This window comes from Myotis nattereri (assembly GCF_964212035.1).
Source record: "Myotis nattereri genome assembly, chromosome: 13".
NCBI classification, from domain to species: Eukaryota; Metazoa; Chordata; class Mammalia; order Chiroptera; family Vespertilionidae; genus Myotis; species Myotis nattereri.
Genome location: NC_138088.1, coordinates 29,985,728 through 30,009,566, shown reverse-complemented (window position 1 = coordinate 30,009,566; position 23,839 = coordinate 29,985,728). Strand labels below are relative to the sequence as shown.

Sequence of the window (23,839 nt, the reverse complement as noted above, 5' to 3'; positions counted from 1 at the left end):
CCCCAATCGGAGGAGCAGCAGCCACACAAGCAGACCACCCATGTCTGAGGAGCGGCAGACCTGCGCAGTCCACACTGGTCCGAGCAGCAGCAGACACACGCAGCCTGAACCTGTCCGACAAGCAACAGATGGGTGAGCGGACTGCCCCCATCCGAGGAGCAGCAGACACACATGCAGCTCACTCCCGCCCAAAGAGAAGCAGCCATGCAAGCAGCCCATCTCCCATCACAGGAGCAGCAGCCGCACGTGCAGCTCACTCCGGCCCAAGGAGCAGCAGCCGCCCGATCAGCTCACCCCTGTCCGAGGAATAGCAGCCACATGATCAGACCGACCGACCACATCTGAGGAGCGGCAGCCCTGCACAGCCCACACTGGTCCAAGGAGCAGCAGCCACACGCAGTCTGCACCTGTCCGATGAGCAGCAGCTGGGTGAGCATCCCACCCCCATCTGAGGAGCAGCAACCGCACGTGCAGCTCACTCCTGCCCGAGGAGCAGCAGCCACGCAAGCAGCCCATCTCCCATCTGAGGAGAAGCAGCTGCACGAGCAGCCCGCACCCGTACGAGGAGCAGTAGCCCTGTAAGCAACCTGCCCCTGTCCAAACAACGGCAGCCTCACGAGCAGGCCGCCCCATCTGAGGAACAGCAGCAGCATGCAGCCAGCCCTGATCCAAGGAGCAGCAGCCACGTGAGCAGTCCGCGCCCATCCGAGAAGCAGAAGCCATGTGAACAGCCTACTCTGTGCACCTGCCTCCAGAATCTCCCAGTCCCTTCACCCCCCCAGCCGCCCAGGGCTGGCCCGAGGTGCAGGCAAGCCTCGGATGGGGGCTGCCCAGCTGCCCAGGGCCGCCGGAGGCTCAGGTAACCAGGTCTGGCTAAGGCTTGCACTGCCGGCAGTGGCAGCAGCAGAGGTGTGATGGGACATCGCCTTCCCCTGATCACCGGGTCGCCTCCCGCCCCTGAGGGCTCCCGGACTGTGAGAGGGGGCAGGCCGGGCTGAGGGAGCCCCCTCCCTCCAGTGCATGAATTTTCATGCACCGGGCCTCTAGTTTCCTATAAGTCTGAATTCAGAAGAAAGCATGTTCAGTGAACTTCTCACAGCCCAGCAATGCCCAGGTAACCCTATTTGCAGTATATATTAAAGCACACAGGTGCACAGACATGAACAAACACACACACATACACAGTCTATTTTTTATCCACTCAAAAATGAAACAGTTCAAAAAAAAATCAAATCAGAGTACACTCTGTATGATACAAGTAAGTCCAATTGTCAAAGAATAGCCTGGAGAATGAGGGGAAGAGGTTTCCTTTCAGACTTAAATTTCAACAGAGACGTTGGCAGCTATAATGATACCCTAGGAGAGCTACTGAATGTTTGCATGGCATTTAGTTTCAATTCAGCACAAGTGAAATTTCTTGAAAGAAGTATTTCTGTCATGTTTGGAAGCCCAGTAGGTGATGGAGTGTAATATGAATGGTTAGAGTAGCTGGCTGTTATGAGCATTGCCATACTAAGATAACTTATTGCCATCATCTGCTTCCTAAACTCATTTGCAGTCACCAGCTGTCAAGGGGGTGATTTTACATTTCACAATAGGAAACATGCATCTGGACACCAGATTTCTTGTCATTTTTACAGAAATTTATCAGATACTTTTAGAAAGGAGAAGAAACATCAATTCAGTTTTAGCTGTAAGATTGTTTCAGAATATTTATCATGGTTTTATTGATGTATATGCTTATGTGTGTAGTATTTTATAGGTCTATATAAGTATATACACCTATGTGGCTATAATTTTAGTTTCAGATAACTCCTTCTGCCCATAATTCATAATTTTTCCTTGGTCCTTAAATATAGTCACTGAATTATTTTTTAAAGAGGTAGATTGCTATATTTAAATGACTATAGTGTAGTATATTTATTGAGAACCTTCCATTCTTGGATAATGAGCTCATCCACAGTTGTGAATGTTCTAGATAACTTAAGGTAAATTCTTTAATGTCCAGTATAACAATTTAAAATTTTCAATGGAAAATACATTATAATAGATAATGTTGCTGGGGAATAGATCTTAATGTCATTGTAAATCCTATTATTTATTACCACTTTGGTAAATGACATATCTAATGTAATTAGGTATATTCTAAATCATTTTTTCTATACATAACATAGAAAAACAATACAATACTGAATTGTGGGTGTGGTCATTATGGTCCATATCTGGGCTTATTCCCTTGCCAAATAATTACATGGTATTAAACTTTAAATTCACCCTTAAATAATGAGTTCCACAAATATTAAAACTAAAGTAATTACTCTTATTGTTTCTAGTTTCTTTTCAACCATTTCTTATTTTTGAACCATGATCTAGAAGTTTGAGGTTACCGTGACATAATCTTTAAATATATGAACTATTGCTACCCCAAATATATTATCGACTGTAAATTGTCAAATGGACCATTTGTGGGAAAGAAGAACTAAGGAATATAGTATTCTACATATCTCCCTAAAGACTACAACATGCTTAAAGGAAATTCAGTATAACATAACTGATGGGCCATGTGTATTATATAAATCAGTGATTTTCAACCTTTTTCACTTCATAGTACATATAAACTATGTGTGGCACAATGAAAAATATATATTTTTTGCCAATCTGACACAAAATAGGTAGAATTTTGATTCATTCACACCAGACGATTGTTGTGTTGGTAGTTGTCATTTTTTTTTTTTTTTTTACAGTCTAAGGAAAAAGAGGTCAGTGCTCCTAACTAAATAGTCAGATATTGCACATTTTAGAAATTCTTGCAGCACACCAGTTGAAAAATCAATGATTCAAATTATGATGATCTAACAGTATTTTTGAATCACCCAGAGGAAATAAAAATAAGTTTAAAATATGGTTGGTAATGACTCAACTAAGTATAGTGATCAAAGCTTAATAACATAGTGGTTAACAAAATGGCTTTTAGAGTCAAATGGAGATGAGTTCAAATCCTAATTTTAACACCCCTGGCTGTATAACATAATATGTTAATAAACTTTGCTAACTCTTAGTTTCCTTATAAAAACAGGAATATAATTGTACTTCCAACATAAGGTAGATTGAAAAATATTTAGAAGAGTACTTGGTGCACTAAGCAATAGACTCAACACTCAAATATCTGCTTACAAAAGCGTCTGTGCATACCAAATTATGGAAATTTCAGAGGAAATTATTAAATAACTAGAGGCCCAGTGCACAGGATTTGTGCAAAGGTGTGGGGGGCGTGGCCTGTGGGGATCGGCCTGCTGTGGGAGCACTGCTCATCCTGGTGAGCCGAGCGGTGCTCCCACTGTGGGAGTGCACTGACCACCAGGGGGCAGTTCCTGCATTGAGCGTCTGCCCCCTGGTGGTCAGTGCACATCATAGCAATTGGTCAACCAGTTGTTCTGGTCATTCCACGTTCAGTCACTGGGCTTTTTTATATATATATATAGATAATAAGGAAGTATTGCAACCTTAAAAATACTGCAGTCTAACCAAAGAGGTAAAATTACATATAAGACAACTTACCATAGAAAACATGTGAATAAAATGATAAAAACATAGCAACTGTCATTGTGCATGACTGCCAAATTCTTTTTTTTTTTTTTTTTTTTTTGTCTAATAAGTTGCTATCTGTAACTTGGTGACTGCCTTAGTTATCATACCAAAGACATACTAAGAGAGATCTCAACAAGTGAAACAGAGCAGGGATACATGATTCCCCTACAATATCTTCAGTAGAGAATGCTTTAGTCATAATTCTATGTTACTTACAATGGCAGCTAGTGATGCTAATCAATGTTGCAAAGTAAACATTGGTCCCAAATATCCCTGTCACGTGAAATTTGATCAACATTGACGTTCCAATCATCCTCATTTGCCAACAGTTGGAAGTACAATATAATCATGTGTGTGAATGATGAAAAAATAAGAGACTATGTATCATTTTTAGTAATAGACTTTAAGATGTGCAGAATCCATGAAAATTCTTCCAAATAAAAAATAAAACCACCAGAATGTCTAGGATCAGCCCCTGTTTTCTATCTTGGCTTCTCTCAGAAGGCTACTGCAGACCATCAATGGCCATGGGGATACTAGGCAAAGTCCTGACACCCTTCAAGGCCATCCAAGCTGATATTACTTTCTATTTGACATGCAAAGTATTCCTGTTATTAAAAGTTAAAGTGATCAATCATTTGTTTAAGTGAAAAGTGGTTAATATTAGTGTTTGTTTTCAATAAACCCATAAAATGAAAAAAGGATTCTGTAAAATATTGAAATCCTTCTTTAGTTCATGAACAGGTACCTCAATAAGATGCTGAGTATTTGACAGTGATGGTGGTGGAAGGGTCTTAAAAGGCCACTGAAATTTGAAATGGATTGAACATGTTTGGTATAACTTATGATACCATAGGGGAGAGAGTAAATTATCCCACTTCCAAAGACAGAAATATGTGAAAAGGAAGATGATGAAAATGATACAAAACTTTACTTGCTTTATTTCAACAAATTTATTATGTAGACATTCACAGCTATTCCCATTTTACTGATAATTTTAAGTAACTTTATCTCATAGAGTTTCAATCTATTTGACCAACCTAACCAGTCAAATCTAAAAATAAATTCTGGATTCTAACTAAGGTCTACTGTTCTTTTTCCATACACTAAAATTGATCATTATGATGCTGGCTGATCAAAAAGAGTTTCAGTGTGACTGTTATAAGAAAAACAGGTGGGTAAATAAAACTGTAACATATCCATAGATCTTTTAAATTCTGTAAATAACAATTTATACTTGAAAAATTATCTGAGAATATAAGGCTTTCTTTAGTTAGTTAGTCAGTTTACTTGTTTACTGACTGACTGACTGACTGACAGACTGGTCACTTCTCTATTTAAATTGCTTACTTCAATAGACGACTTTCCCTCACCCCCTGAGAATACAGAGTAACCCTAATCTTCCAAAAGGTAATTCAACTGACCAGCTGAAGTCACTGTCAACCAGCACCTAACTATCTGAACATTGGGGGGTCGGGGGGCCTCAACTGTCTGTGTGCCTCACTGTTATTTTAGTCCTTACAAGTAAACGTATAAAGCATAATGAAAATTAATAGTCTTAAAAGTCAGGTAGACCTGACTCTGAATCCGAGTTGACACAGTCCCTATGTGGGCGACACGTAATGAGTAGTTTGTTAAGATTAGACAGGGTGAATGCAAAGTGTATCACATAGTTCTACTCATATAGTACTTTCACAATATGTGGTTGGTGTTATTATGTTTACTGTAACTCTCAGTAAGACAGACCCTCTTCTTATCGTCTCTCCACAATTAGTTGGAGTCCTCATCTTCTTCAAGTCCCTTCTCAGACTAATTATGTGGTTAGCTGGTATCTGCTCCTATATGCTCAGCAATCTAATGGCTTCATGCTATGAATATATGGACTTCTCACTAAGAACCTAATGAATTTGATGGCCTACTGCTGCCTAAACAATTCTACCATGATTTTAAATTAAAAAATCTCAGTTACGGCAAGTTATTTGACATATGAAAGTCTTATTTTCTTCATCTCTACACTAAGAATATTATAATATTTCTAAGCCAAGTTCAGACCCCACATGTCCCTTTTTAGCTCGTGCCTTAGATGACATCACAGAGGTAAATTCCACATTTCAGTAATTTTCTTTAGGCCTTATTCTACTTGGTTTTGCTCCATTCTCCTTCTATATATTTGTAGAACTGCCAAAATATCTCACACTGTAATTTAACTTAATTAATGCAATGCACCTCACAAATCTGAGACTGCTGTATAATTCTACTGGTACAAAAGAGACATAATAAATGCCTCCAGCACAGTGAGACTTTGTCCTACCCTGGACCCATCTGAATTTATTAAAAATAATGTAACTGTGAATGATACCTTAGTTCTTCCATTGCAAATCACCTTTTAAGTTTAAATTACATAAAAGACAGAATGAAGAACTTCCACCATGAAGTTCTAATATTCACATATTCCTAAATTTTCTGTTCTTTTGTAGCTGACTGAATTCAATCCCTGGGATTCTGAGAGAAGTGTCATTCTGAGAAAATGTAGAGAAGAAACAATACTTATCCAAACCTGTGGTTCTTTGATTGGGATTATGGTAAAACATTGGAGTTATTTTAGTATGTGTTCCACAAAGGCCTAGATTTTGAGGCAAAAGAGTATATTCTTTAATCCTTTTTTTCTTTGCCAGAATGCTTGATCAAAAGCATTGATAATCTAGTGTCACATTACTTCCCCAATTCATGCTTACTGACAAAAAATAATTTACAATAAAATTATTGAATGCCTAAAGAGTTATTCTATTCATTCCTGAGGGCATACTTTTATGACTATATTTTTTGGCACTCTAATTAGTTTACCAGTCTTGGATTGTAAATAAAAAATGATAAAAATTTAAATTTAAATGTAAAGTGATAAAAGCAATTTTTTAGTTTATAACTTTAGATCTTCTCATAGCTGAGTGAATTAAGACTTAGTGTACCAAATTATAGTCATACTAGAGGCCCAGTGCATGAAATTTGTGCACTCGGGGGTAGTCCCTCAGCCCAGCCTGCACCCTCTCGCAGTCCAGGAGTCCTTGGAGGATGCCGGACATACTTAGCGCTGCCGTGGAGGCATGAGAGGCTCCCACCACCACTGCTTTGCTCACCAGCCATGAGCCCAGCTTCTGGCTGACCACTAGGGGGAAGTTCCTGCATTGAGCGTCTGCCCCCTGGTGGTCAGTGTGCATCATAGCGACCAGTTGTTCCGCTGTCGGGCCGAAACTGGCTCTGTGACATCCCCTGAGGAGTTCAGGATTGCAAGAGGGCATAGGCCAGGCCAAGGGACCCCACCAGTGCACAGTCGGGGCCAGGGAGGGATGTGGGAGGGCTTTAGAGCATGTCTGGCCCTCTCGCTCAGTCCTGATTGGGTGGACCACAGCAGCAAGCTAAGCTACAGGTTGGAGCATCTGCCCCCTAGTAGTCAGTGCACATCATAGCAAGCAGTTGAGGAGCCTTAGCTTATCATTAGCATATTATGCTTTACTCTCTTGCTGATAATATATATTCTAATGGTTAAGAAGATCTATATAAAGAAACATTCAAAATTCATATTTTCAGTCTGGACCTCATCCCTGACCTCCAAACTTATGAATGTAACTGCCTAAATATCCACTCCAATTGAATTTCTAATTGACATCTCAAACCTAATATATCCAATGCTGAACTCCTGATAAATGACTCAGATGTTCACTCCACACCATTCTTCTACATATCAATATGAGGTAAATTTATCTTTCCAGTTCCTCAGGACAACAACATTTTTGGAGCTCCTATTTAAATATTTTCTAATCAACATGGCATCTCAGAATAATCTTCTTCCACAGGAACCCCCACTTCCTCCTTCCTGCTGTACTTTTACTCGTAACACTTTGCCACTGTTTTATTAGTTTGCTTAAATATCTGCACAAAAATTACAGGGGGGAAAAAACAGTAAAAAAGCAGCAGAATTATGGAAGAGAAGGAAGTAAGAAATTCTGAACACAGAACTACCACTTAGGGAGTTTAGTTTAATGAGATCCTAGAATGAGGAAATGATATAGGAAAGGAAATAAGGCTGAAGAATATGAAAAAGAAAAAAACAATCACATTTCTGCAATGGTATTTTGGCTCAATACTTGTTAACTGAAGCTCATTGTTTAAATTTAAAAATCATATAGAAAATATTGGAAAAGAAAATGGAGCCTAAAAAAACAATGCCAAAGTATGCTATGATTTCGTTTATTTTATAAAAACACCTCCATTTTGCAGTATTTATTTAGGCACAAGAAATTTTGAAAAAAGCTTATGGCATTGTAAAAAGAAGGGGAGTTTGGGGAAAAGAAAAGCTTAAATTTTCTGTATCTAACTTCGTTAGCATTCTGAGGGTAGGCTCCCATCTGAATTATTTTTACAAATGACTACTGGGAAAAGTATTTGCTATTGTGTGTGTGACTGGCAAGCATGCATATCCCTAGATACTATACAAATGAGCAGAGTCTAATATAAAAGAGAGATGATGTGTATCAAACGTGCCAACAGCCATGCTGAACTGAGGGGGCTCCCACTAATGCAGCACAAGTTGGTCTGTCTCTTGGCAGGGAGACCTCACATTCCTCCACACCTGGCTCTAGCTTATGCTAATAAGCCAGATTCTCCTCAGCAGGACAGTCGCTCGCCAAGCAGCTAGAAATGACATTGTACAGTAGGCAAATTTATCTTTTGGTTTCTAAAAGTCCCTCAGTGTGCTTTATAGGCCTTCATCACTACTTCGCACCCAACTTCAACACTGTCGATATAAATGGTATAAAAGGGCTAATTTTGCCAAAGTTGAGTGTTCTTCTTAAAAGTTTTGAGGGAAAAAATTTTAATTCTGATGATAAAACCCTAAGCGTCGATATAAAAGCTGTGGATCACATGAGGTCCGAGGGGAAACAGCTAGTCCCTGCCTAAGTGCCACCGATCAGTACTGACCACCTGTCTAATGTAAACATTTTTAATTATATGCCTTTGGTTTCAGCTTCTTTCGTTTCCCTCATAGTATATATGACATTGCAGCCCATGTTTGTTTGTTTTTTATTTGTTCGGTCTTCTCCACTAAATTACGGCAATGAAACCAGGATGATTTGTTTGGTTTCACCACTGCATTTCAAGTGATGAGAACAAAGCCTCGGACTTGTTAAGTACTGAATTTGCTAGAGAATAAACACCTTTATTGTTGGCATTTAAATGTATTTAAGCAAGTTAAAAAAAAACGGAACTTAGTGAAATGAATCATTAGCCCAAACTATATATAGACAAGCGTATTCTTCCAGCAGAGGTGGAGTCAACAGACACCCAACTAAGTGTGAAAATATGAAATAAAGATACAAGAAATACAGGTAGACAGAGCTCAAAGGCTTGTTGTTAAAACACAGACTAGAGGGCACATACGCAGATGCCTCTCTTTACCATTTCCTATCATCACTTGAGCACTTTGCTGAGATGATGATGATAATGATGATGATAATGAGTTGATTTATAAAGAGAAAACCCTTAAAGATGTTTTGCTCCCAAATTTAGAAAACACGTACAGCAAAATTGTCTGAGAATATTTTGGATACTTTTAATTCTCTTAGGAAGCTCATTGCAAATACACACAAACTTGTACATCCACTTACATTTTCTATTTCCTTGGGTCTTTTTCCCCTTTGGAAATCTGAGACTTCAGTGGATAAATGAACAAAACTCATGAATCTGTTCTACCAGAATCCAACCTTGTATTAGCAGTCATTAGCTGAGACTGAATGTCTGAAATTCAGATAGTTACTTACGGTATTCAGCGTTTTCAAAAGAGACTGATAACTAATTGCATAATTTAGTATCATAATAAAGGAAATAGGCAGTTTGGCTATTGGGTTCAGACAAATTTTGATGAAAATCTACACCTCTGCTACTTGCTCTCAATGATCCTAGGACTATTGTTTTCTTTTGTGATGCTAGAAATTTTAGCCCATCTCAAAGATAGTGATGGGTTATGCACTTGAATGCACATGGGTATAAAATAAGGCATAACTCCCTTGTCTTTGTTACATTTAAAATAGGTAACTTTCAATCCAGAAAAGTTTTCATTAATTTGTTTAAAGTAGTATAATAGATATTAATAACCTCATGATTATATGTTCTCATATCTCTTCTATACATATCAATTATTTCTTACTGCAAGAACCTAGTCCTTTCTAGGTTGAGCGATGAATTTCTCTGCTCAATGAAGTTTTCTTGGCAAATATGCAAGGCAGTTCCAAGTTGCCAAGCAAGTGATACTTACGAAAGCATTTACCAACCAAAGATGATTCAACTTCCTCATTCAGAGAACACTGTATACGCCATTTCCCTATGATCCCAAGAGTGTTTGAAAATCAGTCATTCACGGAAGTAGCATGCTCACTAGCATACCTGTACTTGATTCCATTCCTTATCCAAACTACCCAATTCCCCAGTGCTTCTTGGAATCAGCTCAAAAATAAACTAATTGCACTCAATTTTGTGTATCAGGGTCTTTTTTGGTGATATCCAAACAAAACTAGTTGGTACTACATGTGCTTCTAGATATAAGATTTTTAGAATGAGGTTATGGGATCTCTGAACAAAATGAGTGTTAGTTAGCATTGCTAACCATAGGTTAAGTGGTATTAACCCATGATATACTGTAGCAATACAGTTCTAAGACTCATCTCTAATAAAATGTGATTAGGTATGGGAGAAGGGGCTGCCTTAGCTTTTATAATATTTCCAGAGCTTACAAGAACTAGAGAAGCCCTGAAATTAAATGAGTATCAGGTTCAGTCCGGCTTTTTAACTCAAGTGTATGTTTTGCAGGACAAAAAAAAGCCTCCTCACTTCCTATTCCTACAGCTAAAGAGCAGAGTGTGTTGAAAATCAAGATTAAGATTTTATTGTTAGAATGAGGAGTTATACATTGAGGCTGAACTTGTAGCCCCAATTATCCCATGCTGCAGTACGGTCTCTGACAGAGGAGTATTGAGATCTTATGATCTGGCAGAAGAAATGCTGAGTGGATGCCTTTAAGAACCTCAGACTATCCATCACAGTAAGATCAACTGACTCCACCTTGTATATTATCACCCAGAAATTTCTTTCCCAATAGAATACTGGAAAGGCTTCTTTAAGATGCAGCTAAGATGACGGCTCCCAAAAGATACCTGTAGGGTTGGAGTTAATGATTCTGTATCTCTGAAGCTAAAATATATGGGTTAAGGAATCAAAGTATGGAGGTAAAAGGAGGCCTATGTCACTGTCATTCTCAGTGACCCAATGAATATATTTCCCATCCTTATAAAATAAGTCTATGGAATTAGAAGTCCTGTTTTGGAGGGACATTGGGAAAGAGGATAATCCTCTTAGGAGAGACATGAATTTCACTAAATATAGTATCCCCCCCCCCCATCCACAGTGGTTATGTTCCAAGACCCCCACAGGATAACTTAAACCGCAGACAGTACCTAAATATATAAATATACTGTTTACTCCTAGCCATACATACCTGTGATAAAGTTTAATTCATAAATTAGGTACAATAAGAGATCAACAAGATAGAATATAAAAAATACTGTGACAAAAGTCATGTGAATGTGTTCTCTATCTCTGATAACCAACCTAATAACTGAGAATGCTATTAAATGACTAATGGGTGGGTAGCATGTACAGTGTGGATACACTAGATAAAGGAATGATTCACGTCCTGGGTGGGATGGAGTGGAATGGCAGGCAATTTAAAACTTAAGAATTCCTTATTTCTGGAATTTTCTGTTTAATATTTTTGGACCATGGGTAACTGAAACCATGGAAAGTGAAACCACAGATAAGGAAGACTAGTCTATAAAGCTATGGTAACCACTTAGTCCTTTAGGATTTCATAGATCTATAGGTGACCAAGAAATAAAACACTATACTACAATAAAATACTATCCTTAGGATTGGGAGATGGGATTGTTCCATAGCAAGGACAAAGTTATAAATAATCTTGTGTTTAGGAGATTCATGCTTGATGATGACCTTAAATGGGAAACTGTAGAAATCAGACTAAAAGTAGCCTATGAACCAGATGTTCATATACCTCAGAGTTAAATATCTTAATATGCAGAGCAAGCAACCCAGATCATCAGACGTGTTACTGGAGGGTGAGAAAAATCTAAAATTTGTGGTATAAAAGGGAAACAATAATTACTAACTATAGATTCTAAGCTAATTGCAGTAGGGAGAAATTGAGTGCAAATGAGATCTCTGTAAAAGATTAATTATGCTCATAGCAATATTATCCACAACAGCCAAAAGGTGAAGCAACCTAAGTTTTTATCAATGAATAAAATGGATAAACAAAATGCAGTACATATATATGTGGAATATTTTTCAGCCTTAATGAAGAAAGTTCTGATACATACTACAACATAAATGAACATTAAAACATTATGTTATTAGAAGCAAGCCAGTCACAAAGGAACAAACATTACTAGTATATAACTCCACTTATACGAGGTACCGGGAGTAGTCAAATTCAGAGAGACAGAAATTAGAATAGTGGTTGTCAGGTGCTGGGAGGGAGGAATAGTAGGTTATTGTTTAATGGGTATAGAGTTTCAGCTTGGGATGAAAAATTTCTGGAGATGAATAGTGCCCATGGCTGCACAACAATATGAATGTACTTAATGCTACTGAACTGTAGACTTACAAATGGCTGAAACTAGGTAAATTTTGTTATGCATGTTTTTCTACAATAGAAAAAATTGCAACATCTATACATTTCAAAATGCTGCATTGTAGTGTAGAACAAGCTTCCCTCACTCATTTGGAGATTTCCCTGAAAGCTTTGTCTGTCCCAATTCATTTGCAATTTTAAATGTATCTTTGCATAGTGAAGCTATAAGGAGAAAAGGAAAGAAACAAGTCTTGAATACCAATCATGCAATAAGCACTGCATTTTGTAGTAATAATGCATGGATAAACAAGACAAAGCGATAGCACAAAATTAGAAATGTTAACAGTACTCTCCATAAAATATGGGCAGTGCCAGGTGGAAAGCATGCGTAGGCTGCAAGAACACAGAGCAGCAAAGCTGGGCTCTTTCCTTTTGGGATTTGCCAAAGACAGCCGTGATAAGTACATTGCTTTTTAAAATTCTGTCCAAGTATTGCAAGTGTATTTCCTATTTTTAAGATAATTATAAAGTTGTAATAGCTTTCCTGTCTATAAAATAATTTCTAATTGCTGATAAATATCTACCCCATTAAATTGTTATAAAAACAACTAGTGAAAACAATAGAAGTGAGAGTGCTAATTTGGAAGTTCAAAGCATTTCTTAAAGTTGTTCTTGCATTTGCTTATCTTGCGATATTCAGAGAGTAGACTGAAACACCATGTTGAAAATCAACATTTCACTTTTATTAATTCTACATAAAAATGACAATTGTTTGAGGCTTATTACTTTAATTCAGTGGTTCTCAACCTTGGCTGTACATTAGAATCATCTGGAATCTTTTATAAATCCTGATTTAGGCCCAGAAATCAGGATTTTAAAAAGATTCCCAGGTGATTCTAATGTGCAGCCAAGGTTGAGAACCACTGCTTTAACTTAAAGAGATAATTAGATGTTGTTTATATTCAAACCTGCTACAAGACCAATGAGTTCAGAGAAGAAAATAAGGAAAAGCAGCCATCCCCAACCCTCATCATCCTAATCAGTTCTCATCCCCCTATGTATGTTAACCGAGGGGAAGGGGAAGATGTGACTGCAAAGAGAGGTTAGGAAAAGTAAGTAGTAAAAATGGCATGTGACTTCTGCAAATTAGAAAGCAGACAAAAGAAATTCTTCCTAGCCTTAAAAAACAAAAGAACTTCCTATTGAAGCATGGATTCTTCAAGAGCACTGCGATCCTAAATAACATTAAATTGTAATACTGTAAAGTACTTTTTAAAAACAAACTTTGAGAACCAGTTATGATGGTGATTCATTCACCTTCTTATAAACTCCTCAGGCTAGAGAAGACTAATAGGTAAGAGATAAAGTACTGCGAGTGATGTGAGAAGTAAAGGGGAGAAATACTAACATGAATGTACATAATGAAATGACTCACAGCAAAGAAAGTGCAGCAGCTGAGCAAACAAACGAAATCTCTGAAAGGTAGAAAAATAAAATATTTCAAACTCAGAGTAACATTTAGCAGTTTCCCAATTTACAGGTGCAAGCTGAGCAGATTATACACCTCCCAAACTAAACTTTTGTCTGCTGTTTAGAACAGGGGTAAGGACAGGAAAAATTCATTAGTCACTTTAAAACTCATGTTAAGAGGGTTTATAAATTTCCTATGAGGCAAAATGATTCACTGTTCAGTTTGCTAAGAACACAGGATTATGTTATGACTTGCTACAGATTCTAAGTTAAAAACTTTGCAGCAATCATCTCTTCAAATCAGATGTCTTTAGTCTGATATTTTTGCATCTTTGGCGTGGGAAATGGAAAATATAATTAAAGCACTATCCCTGCCTTTGACCAAAACTCCATTTGCAGTGTACCTGTTTTAATTTGAGATCAACCTTTCAGAAGTGGTTTTTTCCAGTTCAACAAATTTTTAGTTATTAGCTCAAAACATTAAAGGAGGAGTTCCTGAGATATTTGCTTGGAGAAACCAGAATTGGATCCAGAAGTTTTAAGCTATCCAATAAAACCACTCAGTGTATCAGTGGCTTCCTATAATAACTTTTTTTTTCCTTACTCACAGAATGGTCCAACACAGTTGTCTTTAATCAGGTTATTTTCTTCCAAGTGACAAGACCCAGGCTCCCTCAATTTTGTGTATCTACCTTCCTCATAATCTTCAGTTTCCTCTCCATTTAGCCAGAAGTCAGAGAAAAATGGAGATGTGTGGATTTCATAAGCCAGGCTTGGACATAGTATATCATTTCTGTCCCCATCTACTTAGATACAGTCCAGTCATAATGGCCTCATCTAACTCCAAAGGAGGGTAGGAAATGTAGCGGAGCTGTGTGAATTTGGTGAACAACCAGTAATTTGAGCAACTTATCTCTTCATAGACAAAGATTTTTTATTTCCTGAGGTTTAGTCTTCCATAGAAACAAAAGATTATATGTATATCTTACCTAATAATGTCTGCTTTCCAGGACTGTGTGTGTGTGTGTGTGTGTGTGTGTGTGTGTGTGTGTGTGTGTTTATACATGTATAAAGGTAGGAAATTACCAGGATATTACTACAAATAAATGAAGCAGAATAAACATATAATAGTGAATCACGAAAGGCAATCTTGGAATATTTAAAAATGTGTGACTCAGTGGTTGAGCATGGACCCATGCACGGAGAGGTCATCACTTCAACTCCTGGTCAGGGCACATGCCCAGGTTGCAGGCTCCATCTCCAGTAGGGGGTGTGCAGGAGGCAGTCGATTGATGTTTCTCTCTCATTGATGTTTCTATCTTTTTCTCCCTCTCCCTTCCATTCTCTCCCTCTAAAAGAAAAAACAAACATATAAAGATATTTTAAAATAAATTTTAAAAAATGAATGAACATTTGAAAAGATAGATCAAGGAAATATTAGATAAGGCACACACACAAAAAAAATCAGAAATATAACATTAGGCCATCCTAAAACAGGCTGCAGATATTAAAAGAAAATACTCTAATAAATTTCATATCAATGAACTTAAAAAGTTAGAAATAACATATTCCTAGAAAAATATGACAATACCTAAAATATGTGAAATTAAAACTAGAATAAGCAAAAGAATGTCCCACCATAAAGGAAAATCACTGTTTCAAAAGGAAGACATTATTCTTACAGAATAAAGGAAAAGAAAGTTTTCCTATTGTTTAATGGAGTAAACTTAATCTTCATTGTAAGTTATCTACAAGGCAGTTTCTTCTGGTCAAGACAGAGCAACAGGCCTTATCCAGCTCAGTGGATACAGCATTGGGCTGCAGACCAAAGTGTACCGGGTTCGATTCTGGTCAAGGGCAAGTACCTTGTTGCAGGCTCTGCCCCGGCCTAGTGGGGGCTCCTGCAGGAGGCAACCCATCGATGTGTTTCTCTCAGATAGCTGTTTCTCTCTGTCTTTTCCTCTCTCTTTCACTCTCCCTAAAAATCAATGGAAAAATATCCCCGGGTGAGGATTAACAAAAACAAACAACAGTGTCTTGACTGTGTTGATGCACTGGCTGGTCTCCATCCCCCTGTATTCTTCACTGGTTTCTGTGCCCCGCCTTTAGATGGAAAAGAGGGAGAGAAAATCTTTGCCTGGCAGCAGGCTTTTTCAGCAACCACTGTGGACTCACACGTCTCTACACCTGCACGTCTGTGTTCGAGATCACAATTTCCCAAGGGTAGGTTCCCTTCTTGCATCTGTCTGTCTATCTGTGCAAATGTCAATGAAGAGGAAAAGGAGAATCTTTAGGGGAACTCAGGGGAGTGAGAACAGCTAGAAGCTGAAATCTGATTTCTATCTGAAAATAAATCCTAATTCCTTAGCTTGTCAGTCAAGACACTTCTGTCCAACTCCAGGCTCCAGCAACATGGACAATTCAAGGGATGTGAACAAAACATAGTTTCAATCCTCCTCTCATCTATGGCCACGGTTCTCAATCTGTGGGTCGCGACCCCTTTGGAGGTCAAACAACCCTTTCACAGGGGTCGCCTAAATACATCCTGCATATCAGATATTTACATTATGATTCATAACAGTAGCAAAATTACAGTTATGAAGTAGCAACAAAAATAATTTTATGGCTGGGGGTCACAACATGAGGAACTGTATTAAAGGGTCGCAGTATTAGGAAGGTTGAGAATCACTGTTCTATGGCCTCACTGTGAACTGACTCATTCCTTACTCCCAAAGAGAATCCTAGTTCTCAGCAGTTTTGCAGACTTCTAAGTTTGATTACTGTACATTTGTCTAGTGTCCTCCCCTGTCCCCTGGCTTGGAGTATTTCAGGATAGAATCCTTCACCCCAGCCTGGTGAGCTCCATGGGAGTCTTCCCTGTCCTGCTGACTTTGTGAGGCACCATGTATGCAAGAATAGGATACTCCACGGCATCCAAACCATACCCCGGTGTCCTTTGGCATACACTCCCTTCCCAGGACAGAAAAATTCCAGCTCTCTAGTTTGTACGGCAAAAATTCAGAGTATATGAGGCTAGAAAAATAAGCCAGACTACAGGGATAGAGGAGCCTACCCAGTAGGAAGAGAGGGAAGGATAGGACTGAATGTTTGAGGCGCTCTTAGAGAGCTACAGCAGGGATCATGCGGAGGGTTGGGGGAGGTGGGGGGGAGAGACACGGGTAGTCTGAGGAAGGCTCTCTGGGTATTTGTGTGCTCCCTAAAGGAGTATCCTCAATCCTCACTGACCCCCTTGGTCAGTCATGATGCAGACCCTCAAAGACCTCTGACATCTGTCCTATTTCATACATAAACAATGGGGCCAGCATACGGAAAACAACAACAGCAACAATATGTGGGAAAATTAGGGACACCTCAGAAAAGCAAAGCAAACCATCAGCATGCTCACGGATCTCAACTGCCACCTGAGAGACGGCATCAGTTTGAGATAGAAGAGGAACCAACATTTCTTGAAACTCTCACCCAAAACAAAGGATCACGTGTCTTCCTCAAAAGAATGTAAGTCTTTCTCACACAAATGGAGTTTTCTACTAGCTTTCTCTTAGCCAGCAGTTCCCACACACCCTATCATGAATGCAATCTCTCTCACATACAGCAGTGCCCCCCAGTGTCTACACACCCAGCAACAGATACACACAGGAATGGAGACTGAAAGCAACAAACACAATTATATTGTAACTAGTGGCCCGGTGCATGGATTCGTGCACATTGAAAGGGAGATAATTAGAAGAAATATTTTAATATTGCTATTTGCCCTTTCTCCCTCAGCGCCTGGGAGCCAGGTGGCAGCCCCGCCCTCTGCCGCCGCTGCTGGTCGCTGTCTGTGGGGTGATCAGTGGGGTGATCAGCCCCCCGACTCCACCTTGGCCTGGAGCCTCCTGCTCACCTGCTCCACTATCCAGCCACAGTCCCGCGCTCGTCAAGGCCCAATGGGGCTGGCAGCACCTCCACTGCCACACTACCAGCACCGAGTTGCTGACGCCTGCCATGTTCCGTGCCACCCCCTGGTGGTCAGCACATGTCATAGCGAGCGGTCAAACTCCCACTCTCCTGGTCAAACTCCTGATGGAACCACTGCCCAAGGGGACAATTTGCATATTAGGCTTTATTATATAGGACTAGAGGTCCGGTGCAGGAATTTGTGCACAGATGGGGTCCCTCGGCCTGACCAGCCACGGGAGGGACCGCAGGAGGTTGGCTGGCTAGGGGGAGGGACCGAGGGAAGTTGGCTGTCTGTGGGAGCGCACTGACCACCAGGGGTCAGCTCCTGCAGAGCGTCTGCTCCCTGGTGGTCAGTGCATGTGATAGCTACTGGCCGGTCGTCCGATCAGCCAGTTGGCCGGTTGTAATGGTTGCTTAGGCTTTTATATATATAGATAACTATTATGGGGCCAGAGGGTACTTGAAATATCAAACAGCCATTCTATAAAGTACAAGATTGTCTAACCCCTCTGTTGTACATATGAAACGTATATAGAATAATACTGAATGCGAACCGTAGTTTAAAACAACAAAAAAACAGATACAGGCACACATACATAAAAATGAAAATGCTAACTCACACAGACACAGGCCTGTACAGATAGATACATCATCCTCTATATTCTCTCAGTACTGCACTTTATCATATTACTGTTTTAGTTTGCTACCCTGTTTACCACACTCTGAAATCATCTTATTGACCCGTTTACTTGTTCGTGCTCATTATGTTCCACAGGGCCAGGGACTGGTAGCTCCAGTTCACAGCAGGAGGGCTGGTGCATAGCAGGGGTTCAAAAAACATTTAGATCAGTGATTAAAGTTCTCTTCCCATATCTAACCACCTGCCTAAAGCATTCTCCTCCTCCCTGGATTAAGCTCAGCATGTTTGCAACATATTGATTTGAACAAGCAACTCCTGAGGCCCCAGGCCAGGGCCCCCTACCCATTTGCACCCTCTAAATTCACACCAGTTCCAGCACTTGTCATGTTGTTGGCTTTTGAATGTGGTTCTTCCCACTAACATATGAAGACAAATAGACAAACAGGCAGCTGAGAGCTCAAGGCTTTTAATCAACAGAATCCAGAGCCTGACCCCATCTGGGTCTTGGTCAGAAATCAGGCTGTACTCAGAAGCTCAGTCTACCTGCAATGAGGGTGGGGCAAGAGGGTTGGGGAAGAGTAAGAGAGGGGTTAGGCCAGGGTCGGCTGGGCATGGGGTGAGGTGCTTCAACCACAAGATAAACTCCTTGCTCCTCCCCACTTTCTACAACACCATGAACAGTCGAGCTCCTAATAGAGAGGTAAACCAGAGGCCCTCCCTCCTTCCACTCCTGCAGTCCAGAAACACAAGGTCCTGGGATGGAGTCCTACCTAATCTAGGGTCCTTTCCCATGTTGCTGTCCCCAGGAAGTCATGGCAAGCTTGCAAGTCCAGCAGGCGTTAGGCCCTCACCCTTGGGGAGACATGGTATGAGCAGTGCCTAAGCCCTTTCTCCCAGATTCTCTCCCTGCCTCCATGCCCATTCGTCCCATTTCTCACACACCTTGGAGGACACACTTCCATCTCTTCCCATGGTATCCCCTCTGTTCTGCTCCCGGGATTGGGTCAGCAGCTGGGACTTATCCTCAGGAAGACCCACGTCTTGTGGTAGCTCTGCCTCTGTCTCAGGGGACTGCAGCTGACCCTGCAAGGTGTATAGCAGTTGAAGGAAGGTCTGGTGCCTGGAAGAAAGAGCTGGGTGTGAAGGGAGGAGCTTCAGCTGGAACACACCGAGCCTGCAGCCCATGTGCCCCGTCTCACCTCTGCAGCTTGTCCCGCTCCTGCCCTGCTTGCTGCTTCAAGGTTCCAAGCTCCTGATACAGCTGCTCAAGCTCCTGCTGAGTTCCTGCCTGACGCTGCCTCACCTCTGCAGAAACTTCTGCTAAGTGCTGTAGACGCTTCTCCTACCATAAGTGAGAATACAGACGTGGCTCATCAGATGCTGAACAGCCTCTGCCCTAACCCCCTTCAGCCTAGACGGCACAAACAGGATAACACTCACTTAGTCTGCTATGTGCCAGACACATTTTAAGCACTTGCTATACAGTGGGGCCTTGGCTTACGAGTTTAATTTGTTCCGAGACCGAACTCGTTAAGGAGTTTGTTAACTCAAATTACTCTATCAACTCAATGCAAAAAATTGGCCGAGAGACAGCTGGTATCTCAAAAAAACTCGTTAGTCAGGACACTCGTAAGTCAAGGCCCCACTGTATTAGTTGCTTAATCATCTGAACAACTTGACTTTATTTTTAGGGTGGGTGCTCCTACCTCCATTTCATAGATGAAGAAACAAGCACAGAAAGTGAGGTGACTGCCCAAGGTCATGCAGTTGTAAACAGTGATGCTAGGACTCAAGCCCATGCCGGTACCTATACATACTATAATGCCTCACAGAAAGAAAGGAGATGAGGTTTTCCTGGCAGAGCACTCAGTCCATGCGATAGCATGGTGATAGAAAAAGGATATTTTCTTAGGGGGATGGACGCACCTGTTGCAGCTTCCACTGCTTCTGGGCTGTTCTGAGTTTCTCCATGGCTACTTGCTTCTGCCGGTAGGCAAAGGGGGGAGGGGGGGGACAAGAGGAGAAAGAGTTTATTTTGCTGGTTGCATGCTCGCCCTTTCCCTCCTCCTCTCTGAATGTCCTTCCCTCCCCTCACCCTGGCCTGGAGCTGCTCAAGGGCCTCCCGGAGCTGTGCCTGCTTCCTTTGGGCCTCCTCCATCTTGGGCAGGGCCTGGATCAGGGTCCTTGAGATGGCCTCCACATGTTCTTGGTAGGTAGCCTTCAGCTCTTTCCATTGCTCCTTAGCTGCCATTGCCTTCTGTCCTGAGATGAGCCACCAGAATGAGAACTTGAGTGAAGGCTGGCCTGCTAGCCTGAAATACTGGGGCCTCGGTCTTTCCACCAGCTACACAGCTCCCTTCCTTCCCGACTCAAGGCAGGCCCTCTCCCAACCCCGTGACTACTCACGGCTCCTGTCTTCAGAAGCCAAGGGGTCCAGGCCCTGGACAATGTCCTCCTGAGCCAAAAAGTTCTGCAGGAAGTCCACTACCTGAAGCTGGCTGCAGAGCAGCTTGTCCTTCTTTCGGGAATCCTGTTCAGAGGGAGGAGAGAGGCAGAGGACATCCTTACCTCCTTGCATCATAGGCCAACAAGGCTGCCTTCCAGTCTGCTCACCATCAGTGCTGCCCAGCATCTCAGCAGAAGAACCCAGGAGCAGTCCCCCGCTCCTGAAAAACTGGCTACCATCTTGAACATACCATCACAAACTCAGCCAGGATCTGTCCGGGCACCTCCGCCTCCTCCTGCAGGCCTATAGGCGCCAGGATGTTTGCCAGCTTGGCCAGGGCCCTGCAGGGGCAAGGAAACAGGGGAAACTGCAGGTGCCTGGGGGGCTGGATCTGGAGAACTTCTGTGCACACGTAGATACATGTACCAATGCTGAGAGTCTCCTCTGACTGGCATCTGTACACCGGCCTAAAGGGCCCTCTGCGACCCGGAATGGTGTGTGCATATGGAGGACATATGAAGGGAATAAGTGCCATGGGCAAAACTAAGCAGAGCAAAAGGGAATAAGGAGTGTAGGGTGGGGAGTGTCCCGCTGAAGAGAAACCATTAGAGTCCAGGGAAATGTACTGGGAAAGGGCAAAGTAAGGCAGAACTGATGGGCAGTGGGGTGCCCTCCAGGCAGAGAGCCCCCCTAGGGTAGAATCGTAGAATACTTGGGGAGGGGCTCGGGACGGGGGGGGGGGGGGTGGTGGCTAGATGCCGAGGCACCGGTTCTTCCTTGTTGGGGGCTGGAGCAGCCCGCTGGGAGGCGGGGACCAAGATCAAACAACCCAGTGGGAGAGGCGGTGGGACAGGCGAGACGGGAATGAAACGGCCCTCGCAGGGTGTGTCCTGCAGGCGGAAAGCCCACTGTGAGGGCGGTGCAGCCCGCCAGGAGGGTGGAGGGGCAGGGATGAAACCCTCCCCTTTCATGGCACACCCCCGGGAGGCGTGCAAACGGGGAGTGACGGGCAGTCCCTCATGGGCCCGCATCTCGGAGACAAGGCATCTCTAGAACCTGAGACTAATGTCTGGGGTCAGGATCACTTCCCCGCGGGGCCCAGGAAACGGTCACCTGTCCTCGGGGACCGGCAACATACACCACGGCCCGCCCCCGGCTGGCACCTGGCGGCAGACACTCACTCTACGGCTGCAGCCTCGGCCTCGGTCTCGGTCTCCGCCGCCTCCATCCTCCCCAGCGCAGCGTTTCAGCCCGATCCTCTCCTAGGAACTCTTTTCGCTTTGGATCCACCGCCAACAGCGCTCCGGGACAGGCGATTGGTTGCCCAGTTAGTGGGCGGGATCAAGGAGCACAGTGCGCTCTGCTTGGCGGGCGCTTACTCGCGCGTTGGCGCGCAGCGCTGTTTGGCGCAGGCGCAGTTAGAGCTGGTCGTGGCGGGCGCGCAGGAGTTCTGCGCTTGCGCACTAGCCTGTAGGCGGTGCTGGAGCTTGGAGGTGGTGCTTTAATTCAGCAGCTTGTGGCCGGTTCATCTTACGCTGTGCGGAGGGAAAAGCATTGCACTGCGTTTGCGTTTTAGAGGAAACCCTCAGCATTAGTTTTATTTTAATAAAATTCTGCGATAGAAATAGAGCGTTGGGTCTGTCTTCCAAGACGCTTGGCATCAGTAGCGAAGAACAGTGCTCCTGGAGACACAGGGAATAAATGATATCAGCTCCGAAAGCTTATTGCCTTTAAAGATTTTCCGGGAATAAATGATATCAGCTCCGAAAGCTTACCGCCTTTAAAGATTGTCCGGGACGCGGTGCAGGGAGAGAGAGAACCCAGGCCAAATACCCGAGCTGACAAGATTAAGTTGAAATTCTGGGGAAACCAAAGCAGGTGTTCGCAGCGGCGTTTAGGAGCAAGGAGAGAGAGGCTCAGGGAGAGAACTCAGTTCTAAGCAGATTTTCCCAAGTGTTGAGCTGAGAACTGAGCAAACGGTGTCTGAGGACAGTGCCCGAAAAGAGTTTTAGATATTCCTAGAGATCATGTAGGGTCAGAAATTATAACTGTATCCACCAGTCAGGCTGGAAAACTTAAGCCATGGGGCCCTGGGTAGAGTACACAGACAGGTCGCGCCCTAGTAGTAAGGAATAATTAGCCCTAAGCTGATCACTGCTGCAGAGCCACCTAACGAATCTTAAATGCAAGACCCAGGTGGATCAAACTGTTAACAAATCGCTTAAATATACCGTATGACAGACCAAAGTTCAGTAATATTTGTAGAAATGCAAAAATGTTCAACAAACAATAAGACAGGGTTTACAATGCCTGGCATTCAATTAAAAAATCATCAAGCTGGCAAAAAGAGAAAGAAAAGAAAACCATAACGAGGAGAAAAATCTGTCACTAATCAGCACGGAAATATATGTTAGAATGAACAGACGAAGACATTAAGACACTTTTATAACTATTTCATTTGTTCAAAAAGATAAGCAGAGCTGTCATGAAAAGAATAAGGTGAATATGTGGAGTTGGATGCACATGTTGCTGCTGAGGATGTAAAATGATGCATCTGCTTTGGGAAACAGCTTAACAGTTTCTCAAAATTTTTAAACATAAAGTTGCATATGAACCACAATTCCACTCCTAGGTATATGTCCAAGAGAAATGAAAATGTGCACACAAATCTTGTACACACACATACATGGCAGCATTTTATACCAGGGCCCAAAAGTAGAAAAGCCCAAATACCCATCAGCTGGTGAATGTTAAAATCTATAACCCATCCAATAAAATAGTTTCAGCAATAAGAGAGAATGAGTTACTGGTACATGATAGAACATGGATGAACCTTGAAAATATTATGCTAAGTTTTAAAAAAAACAGTCACAAAAGAGCACATATTGTATGATCCCATTTATACATATGAAATGTCTGCATTAAGCAAATCTAGAGAAACAAAAAGTAGTTTAGTGGTTTTTCACAGCTGGGGGCTGACAGGGTTGGGAGGTGACTGGGCAGGGACTGCAAGTAGAAGTGGGGTTTCATTTGAGGC

General features: G+C 42.0%; 1 protein-coding gene across 2 annotated transcripts; it reads right to left on the bottom strand.

Moving 5' to 3' along the window:
- Window positions 1-18,805: 18,805 nt before the first annotated feature.
- ZWINT (ZW10 interacting kinetochore protein) lies at window positions 18,806-22,195 on the bottom strand. Of its 2 annotated transcripts, XM_081105205.1 has the most exons (9): window positions 21,984-22,099; window positions 21,053-21,143; window positions 20,763-20,886; window positions 20,452-20,618; window positions 20,283-20,339; window positions 19,556-19,698; window positions 19,299-19,476; window positions 19,127-19,208; window positions 18,808-18,899 (listed from the first exon to the last, which is right to left on the bottom strand). In XM_081105205.1, exons 1-8 carry the CDS (start codon window positions 22,028-22,030, stop codon window positions 19,167-19,169), a joined length of 849 nt encoding a protein of 282 aa, XP_080961331.1. In that variant the 5' UTR covers window positions 22,031-22,099; the 3' UTR covers window positions 18,808-18,899; window positions 19,127-19,166. The 2 variants fall into 2 exon arrangements, with proteins under 2 accessions (XP_080961332.1, XP_080961331.1); XM_081105206.1 differs by lacking the exon at window positions 19,127-19,208 and having other exon boundaries at window positions 18,806-18,899; window positions 21,984-22,195.
- Between the last annotated feature and the right edge of the window lie 1,644 nt (window positions 22,196-23,839).